Genomic DNA, 9,093 nt, shown 5'->3' on the forward strand with positions numbered 1-9,093 from the left:
GTTTGAATCACTAACTTTGTGGTTAGCAGTCCAGTGCTTTTCCTACAGAACCACACCAGGACAACAAGTCCTGACCAAAGGTCAAGGAGAAGAGAAAGAAAGAAAGAAAGAAAGAAAGAAAGAAAGAAAGAAAGAAAGAAAGAAAGAAAGAAAGAAAGAAAGAAAGAAAGAAAGGCTTTTGAAATGTTCACACTGTGGTTTTAATCTCAGCTTGGCACAGAGTGGCATGTGGCATTTCACCCATAAGCCACTTTTATTATTCCCTATAGTGGGCATTCCAAATTTTACTCAAAAAAGAAGGCCTGGCTTTTAGTTGTTCAAATGTGCCAGTATCTGCAGCTGTTTCTTTGCTGCCTCCAAGCAGTAAGCCTGTTCCTGTGACTTACTCATCATATCTAGTGAATTTGTATAGCCCTCAATCATCTTGCATCCCTCTAGCATTTTGGCCTGCTACAGTGTTCATCCTGCTAAACACAAATGTTTACACTGTGGAATCATATATCGACACATAGTGAATTTTTCTGGAAACAAATTAATGAGTTCAGCTTTACTATATATTGTGTGACTATCAAAAAGCATTAACCCTTACCTTGGCTGCTGTCCAGATATAATAAAGACCATGTGACTTCTCAGAGGTGGTAACCATGATTTCTTTCATGAGAAAATCCCAACTCACAAAAGTTACATGAAACTTTTGTAGTATTATAAAGTATCATATTCATAAGTTACATTATTTTATTTCTGATAGCAATGTCAATATCCTTACCCTGTATGACAAGGAATCCAACTTCTGTCAGATAAAGATGCTCAACTTTAATAGATTGTTTGGTATATATAATTGCTTTATGTTTGAATGCATGTTTCTCAACTGATTTTTAATTTAAAAAATTAATGTATCCATGCATCATGGTTTTATTTTTTCTTTCAAACTCTGTAAGGTGGGGCTGGTCAATTTCAATTTCTGACTTTCACCTGCATTGCTTAAATTGAAACATACCCTGTAACTGTGCATAAATAGTACAAGTGGATAAATGCAAAACAAACTATTGTTACAAAGGAAGGGAAGGAAAGAAACTAGAAAAAAAAAATCAAATGAAAGATACTGTATGATAAAAGGGGCTTTGTAATAACAGTTATTACAAGAGCTGTAGTTTCCTATCATCAGATTCCTGCCCTCCTTAATTTTCCTTACAGTCCTTACCAAAGTACTATGAAAGTTATACACTCGAATAAGGAGGTAGATGATATCATAATTACAGAATAATATGCTGGGTCACAAGTACATATATCAGAAAATACCATGAGAATATAGTTGCAACTTTGGGGAAAAACAAGAGGAAGATATCAAAACCTCTGCTAGTTACACCTCTTCTGGACTTGTTTATTCCTTCCTTGGCAAGTTCTTGCTATGAAATAAATGTCTGACATAAATCTTAACTCATAAAGGAGGCAAATAACAATGGGAAAATATCAAGAGAAAATAAATATAAATTATGCAAGAACATTATTTTTAAAGAAAATAGAGCTTAAAGTCTATGATCTTACTGGTTCCTTATCAGGATACTCAACAGAAAATATAGACATTGAATATATTACTAAGGTAGAATTCTTCTATGTTTTGGTTAGAAAGATACTTTGTTAGCATTTTCAATATTTACTTTATTTTATAAATGGGGTCAATTTCATAATCTTAGGCATTTATGAAATTGAGGATGCATTCATCAAACACAGGTACTACTTTCTACTTACTTTCAATTTCATTGACCTCCAGGTAATAGTTTTCAAGATTTTCATTGACAGTTGGTATGTTTTTAAGCTTATTATAGGAGAGATCCAATTCCACAAGTGATGACACATTGAAGGAATTACCAGGTATACCACTATCAGTCAGTTCGTTATGAGATAAACGTAGATACTGCAATCCTTTAAATTGATTGAAATACTCATCAGGGATGTTGCTGATTTTGTTGTTGTCTAAGTAGAAAGTTTGAAGAGAAGTAGGAAGACCCATAGGCAGTTTGGTCATCTGATTGAAGCTCAGGTCAAGGTACTCCAGTGATTTGAGGCCTTTAAGAGCTGCTGCGATGGTATCGTCTTTCAATTGATTGTTCTGAAGATGAACAAAGGTCAGGTTTACTAGTCCATCAAAGGAGCCAAGTTTTGTGATCTTATTATGAGTAAGTTGCAGGTCCACAAGAGATTTGGGAAGTGGACTCACAGATTCTGTCAGATTGTTGTAATTTATATGTAGCTTCTTCAGTTGTTTCAGTTTAGAGAAAACTTTTCCTTTTATCTTGGAGTTTTCTAGAAGGTTGTGGTCTAGAATGAGCCACTGTAGATCAGTGACATTTTCAAAGGCCTTTTCATCGATATGGTCTATCTGGTTGTTTCTCAGGTAAAGGTACTTGATTCCAGGAGGCACCATTGGCACACTTTTCAGTTTAAGCTCATCACAGTACATGGCAGTTGGATAGCTTGGAGGGCAGTTACACTCTGGTGCACAATTAGGTGATGAGGGCCCATAGATCGACATGGGGAATTCATAATCATCATAGTACTGGCCGCTGGCACCACCAATTAATGCCAACAAGAAAGTGAATTTACTCAGGTTCATTTTCACAAGAATTTTTGTTCCTAAATAAGATGAAAACATATATCATTATAAAACCATATGCTATCAGGAAAGGGAAGTTTGATTTTCAATACTAAATTCATTCACAAATGTACATTTTATTATTTTATAATCTTATTTAGTCTTAAAAGTATGTCTTCTTCATTTTCATTTGTGAATCAAAATGTGGGTGTTTAGTTACAGTCTGGTGAAGGATAGGTTTCAGGTTAGATTGTATACATGTGTACCCTTATTGAGGTGATACCCATACCAACCAAATCCATTGTCAATGAGTCAATTCCAACTCATAGCAACCCTATAGAATATAGTAGAACTGTCCCTTAGGGTTTTTAAGACTATGAACATTTATGGAAGCACATTGTCACAATTTTTCTTGCAGAGCAACTGGTGGGTTCGAACTGCCAGCTTTTTAGTTAGAAGTCCTTTACCCACTGAGACACTAAGGTTCCTTATCTGGGGTGAGTGTGGTTCAATTGTTTCAGTGAACTCTAGATCCTTCCTATTGAAATGCCTCCCAGTAAGAGGTTCTGGGCAGAATTCATTGACCACTATGTTAGAATACTGCTTCAGAACACCTCTCAGACTAGAGTAAATGCAACGAGAAGTACAGTCTTGAACTGCACACTCTACCCTACTATTCAATGCCAATTAAAATGTCTCATTAAGAAGGTCCTTACCGGAAACATGGACAATCTGTGGTTTTGCCTGGAGAAAAGTTGTTCTCATTTGAGGGGTGGGGTTGGGAGAAATATTTCTTTAAAGTGTCTGGTTGTTGTTGTTGGTTTTGAGAAAGTGGAACAGAATTTTTGGTGCACGTGTTTGTGAGGCTATATTTCCAATTTTTCTATTCCATTCTTTTAGGCACATTGCAAAGCTGTGTTCTAAAACTAATGTTTAGTAAAGGTAATTTATTAATCAGGGAAAGGTAAAAAAATTCTAAGAATTTCTAAACCTAGCAAGAGATCTAACTAGCAGAGAAGGGTTTTTGTTTGTTTGTTTCTAATATTGAATTAAATTTCTCTTCTTTCTCAGTAACTCAAAAGTTCTCTATTTCCTTTATAATATAATTTAAGATGACAACTATTCATTTATTTTTGGACTTTGGTAGCATCACAGAATAGAAGTGTGAGAGAAATGGAAATTGAACAAAGTTTATATTTGACAGTGACTTTAAGAACCATGTATAGAAGGATAAAATTAAGACTATAAATTAAAATCAATGTGTAACAATTTTCTTATCAAATAAACATTTTTCTGTTATGACAGCAATAAAGTATATTCTAATTCCTTGGGGGGAAATAAAGGATATAAATTTTAGGTAAAAAACAACAACACTAGAATGTAAGAGTTGAGCAACTTTTGTACAATGAAGGGTCATGGCTGAGGACAAGTTGGTAATTCTGGGGAATAAATCAATCATTCATGTGAAGAACAATCCCTATTCAAATAGACACCATAGAATATTTTCTCTTCCTGTGAGAAGCGTTCTTTTGGATCTAGGTAAAGCTATAGTTTAGTAGGGTTTTTGTTTTCAGAAATTCAGAAAACATCCTTTCTGTGCTTTCACTTCGAATTCTAAAGCACTTTATTTCAGTAGATGAAATATTAACAAAAGTTGCTAGAAATATTGACTTCCTACACAGTATAACATATGCAGCTATATTCTTAGGGAATTAATTGCTAAGAAGATAATAGAGGTCATTTATATTTAACTGACAAGACTTGACCATGACAACAGCTGAACAGAACTAAAAAGACTATGATGACATGGTCCTAGAATTCCTTATACATTATAGGATGTTAATACTGGGCAGATTTGTCTTGCTTCGTTAATAAGTTTCTACCTTATTTTAAATTGAATAGACATCAAAATAGTCATTGTAATTATAATGTTAATATTGAATAAAATGAAACTTGTTTCCATACTTTTTGGCAGAATAAAAAATGAGAGCTCTGAATTCACAGTTTGTCACCATACAATGATCCCACTATGAAGCAAAAGTCCATTGACTTTCCCCCCAGTGTTTTCAAATGCCTGTGGCTATAGAAAATGCTATTTTCAAAAAGGAAATAATATTTCCCAGAATTTCTTTAAAACATTTTCCTTAACACAGGCATCTGAAAACCAAATCTTCAGAATATTAACAAAATAGAAATGTCAGCCATAACAATGTCTAAGCCTTTAGCTTATATTTCATAACATAATATTTTATGAATTATAGAAATAAAATATTTACTGAAAACTATTCTGAAAACTTTGTTTCTTTAATACTGAATTAGGATCTTATAATACTAACTTATACAATTTAGTAGCATATTTAATATGTATAGATTTCTTTACTGTGTCTAATTTATGCATTTTTCTTATTTCCCCCTTGAAGCTTTTCACAACTCCATTTCCAAGGAATTGTATAAAAAATATCTCAAAACCATAAAACATAGAAACTTCATTAAGAAAAATATGAAAGTAAGTGCTCAAAACTGTGGATTTGCTGTTGAATAGTGATTGGCAAAGTTGCTCTGGAACTTTTTGCTTTTTCTGTTACAATAAATACTGTCCCAAATAGTCAGCATCCCCAGTGCTATAGTTAAAACACACTTACCTGGCTGTCTTGATACTGCTTTCGTTAATTCTTAAAGCAGATGCACTAAGGACAAGAATCCACCAATATATGCTGTAACTCTGTCGGGATGGAACTGGCTGCCAGATTCTTAATGATACAAGAGCTGAGTTTAAGGCGGGGGGAGGGGGCGGGGGGGCAGCCCAGTCACGCCAGTCTCTGAATGGAGTTATTTCATTATTTCATTGTGGGGATCTTGTGGTATGGCATGTGAAAGCTCTGCTCTCTAACGAAGTGCAGGTGGACATGGAGAGCAAGGACAGCCCAGCTCATTCCCTATGGAATGGAAGAGAGCTGTGTGCTTTACTAGCCCAAATACCAAAGCAAGTGAGGCAATTGACAGTGAAGACAATTCTCTTAGGAACAGAACTTTCCTTACTTCTCTAGTTGTGGCAACAATTAAGTATGATTTTCTCAGCCAACAATTATGTTCCATCTAAAGTTTTCATAAATTTATTTCAGGAATTTCTGGAAAATGCAAATGAAAGACTCAAATAAATTGAATCCCTTTGCTGAACACTCTTAGAAGAATCTATATTGATTTACTTGGACTATTAATTTTTGGCTATGATGATAATATGCATTAGTTTCTAAAATATAAAAGTATGTTTAATATGCTTTGATATGAGATAAATATCAGTATTTTCAGTTAACTTGTCATGTTGAAGGAAGTCTGGAACCAATCAACAATGTGTTGCCTGTTTCTTATTTTGTGGATTTCATTTAGGAATTCACCCAAAACCTTACATGGAAATATTATTCTATAGTTTAAAGCCAAAAATATAAAAGAACAAAATAAATAAATAAATATATTTATACTAAAAATATCACATGGCAGTAATCATTTATTCTTTTGTTACATGCTAGCAATATTTTTGGAATCTAAAAGATATTTAGAATTGTAACCTCTCAAAAGTCTTATCATTCACTGTCAATTTCTGTTCCATGCTTACAGCAAATAAGAGGTCATCAGCTGTATTTATAGAATATGTTTTCCTCCAAAGTTTCCATTTCCTTGTGTTTATAAGGATGCTTATAACCAAATATCTCAAGCTCCCAAATTGTAAGTGGTTTTCTTTTTAAAAATCATTTGAATATATTATTTTTTTTAACTACTAGATATGTTGAAAGTTACTTGGTCTCTATAACCATCAATGTACTCAAATGAAAAATTAATAAAATGTATGCTTTAATTTTGTCATGAAATATTTGAAAACTGAAAAATCAATTCCTGAGAGTAACTGGAGGAGTTGCAAGGTAATTCATAAGCATATAATTTTATTGCTCTAAACAATTTATGAAAATTATAGAAGTCCTCATTTTTATAATAAAGGGATTGTTTAAAATTAGAAGGAAACAAGAAAAAAATGGGGATAGGTTTCATCTCCTAGTGATTAATATTGAAATATGCCATACAATGATGGCTTTAAAAAGCAAGAATTTACTGCCTCACAGTTTTGGAGGCTGGAAGAGTAAACCAGGATGGCTATCTAAAGGAATGTCTTTCCTTATCATTAGCCCTGGTGCTTCTTGGAATTCCAAGCCTAGGAATTCCAAGAAATTCCTTATAGATGGTTTTTCACATGGTTTCCTCTCTGTGTGTGTCTGTGTTCTCCTTTGTAATACATCATTCATAATTAGATAAAGACCAGCAAAGTAAACCTACAGTTACCAGAAGAAAAGAAACAATAAAGATTAGAGCAGAAATAAATGAGATCTAATACACAAAAACTATAGAGTCAACAAGACAAGAAACTGGTTCTTTGTAAGTATTAATAAAATCAAGAAATGATTGAAAATCTAACTAAAGAGGCAGAAGACACAAATGACATGCATATGAAAATCAATGTCATAACAGAGTCAATGGAAATAAAAAGGATAATAACAGAATGCTATGAAGAGTTGTACTGCAACAAATTTGAAAATTTAGAGGAAATGAATACTTTTTGAGAAAAACAGAACCTATCTAAACTTTCACAGTGTGAAGTAGAAAACTTAAATAGGCTTATAAAAAAAGAAGAAATTGATCAGGTCATCAAAAAAACTCCCAAGCAAAAAAAAAAAGTCCAGGCCCAGATAGCTTTGTTGGTGTATTTTACTAAATATTCAGAGAAGAATTGACACCAAAGTTCCAGAATATAAAAAAGGTTGGAATACTTCCTAAAACATTTTATGAAGCAATAATAATCTTCATACCAAACCCAGGAAAGAGCATCACCAAAGAAGAAAAATATACAACACTATCCTTCATAGCCATTAATGTGAAAATTCTCAACAAAATCCTAGTCAATAGAATTCAACATATCAAGAAAATAATACATCATGACCAATCAGGATTTAAACCAGGGATGCAAGGATGGTTCAACATTAGAGAAACAATCAATGTAATCCACTATATAAATAAATTTTAAAGCAACAACAACCACATGGCCATATCAACTGATGCAGAAAAATCATTTAACAAAAGCCAAACTCCATTCCTGATAAAAACACTCAACAAAGCAGGAATTGAAGGGAAATTCCTCAACATAATTAAGAGCACATATACAAAACCAACTGTCAACATCACTCTCAATGGAGACAAACTGAAAGCTTTCCCTTTGAGAATAGTAACCAGAAAAGGATGATCTTTATCATGCCTATTCAATATTATGTTGAAAGACTTAGCCATAGCTATAAGGCAAGAAAGAGAAACTAAAGGCATCCAGATTGGCAAAAATAAGTATAATTCTCTCTGTTTGCAGATGATATGATCCTATACATAGAAAATCCCAATGAATCAGCAAACAAAAATATTGGAACTCATTGGAAGATTCAGTTGGATTCCTTTATATTAATAAATACAGCTCTGAAAAGGAACTTATGAAAACAATACCATTTACAATAGCCACCCAAGGAAGTTAAAAAAATAGAAGAAGAAAAAAATGCCGTCAAGGGTGTGGAGAGACGATGACCCTCATATATTACTGATGGGACTGTAAAACTATTCAACCACTCTGGAAAATGGTATGGCATTTCCTTAGAAAGTTGGAAATAGAAATATCTCTGAGCCAGCAATTCCTCTACTTGGTATATACCCACGAGAAATATGAGCCAGAACAGGAGTAGATATGCGCACACCAATCATTGTTCATTGAAGCACTATTTACAATAGCAAAAAGATGGAGATAGTCTAAGTGCCCATCAATGGAATAATAGATAAACAAATGAATACACACAATGGAATACTATGATATCTTGAAGAATAACAATGAAGCTACAAAACACCTCATAACATGGATGAACCTTGAGGATGTTATGCTGAGTGATATTAGTCAGTCACAAAAGGACAATTATCGCATGAAACCATTATTGTAAATGCTTAAGTAAACTTCCAATATAAAAGACAAATTCTTTGTTGATTACCAGGGGTGGGAGGGAGTAGTCAGTAATTCAGGAGTTAGGGGTTAGACACATGATAGCATCAGCAACAGGAAAGGCAATATACAAAGAGGGGGAGGACAATGCAAACAAAGTGGAAGAGGGGCAGAGGAACAAGGAATGTTGTTGTTGTTGTTGTTAAGTGCTGTCAAGTCGGTTCCTACCCACAGCGACCCTGAACAGGGTTTCCGAGGCTGTAAATCTTTATGGGAGCAGAAAGCTTCATCTTTCTCCTGCAGAGCAGCTGGTAGTTTCAAACTGCTGACCTTGCAGTTCACAGCCCAATTCGTAACCACTATGCTACCAGTAGGGGTATACGCTACCAGTAGGTATGTTGTTGTTGTTGTCAGGTGCCATCGAGTCGGAACCGACTCATAGCGACTCCATGCACAGCAGAACGAAACAATGTCGGATCCTGGG

General features: G+C 34.0%; 1 protein-coding gene across 1 annotated transcript in view; it reads right to left on the reverse strand.

Moving 5' to 3' along the window:
* Positions 1-2,614, reverse strand: part of LUM (lumican) — a 5,553-nt gene extending 2,939 nt beyond the window's left edge. The window contains exon 1 of the mRNA XM_006870720.1: positions 1,750-2,614. Within this exon, the coding sequence (XP_006870782.1) occupies positions 1,750-2,614 (865 nt within the window). The remainder of the gene's footprint in view (positions 1-1,749) is intronic.
* Between the last annotated feature and the right edge of the window lie 6,479 nt (positions 2,615-9,093).

The sequence above is a fragment of the Chrysochloris asiatica genome, unplaced genomic scaffold (genome assembly GCF_000296735.1).
Source record: "Chrysochloris asiatica unplaced genomic scaffold, ChrAsi1.0 scaffold00149, whole genome shotgun sequence".
NCBI classification, from domain to species: Eukaryota; Metazoa; Chordata; class Mammalia; order Afrosoricida; family Chrysochloridae; genus Chrysochloris; species Chrysochloris asiatica.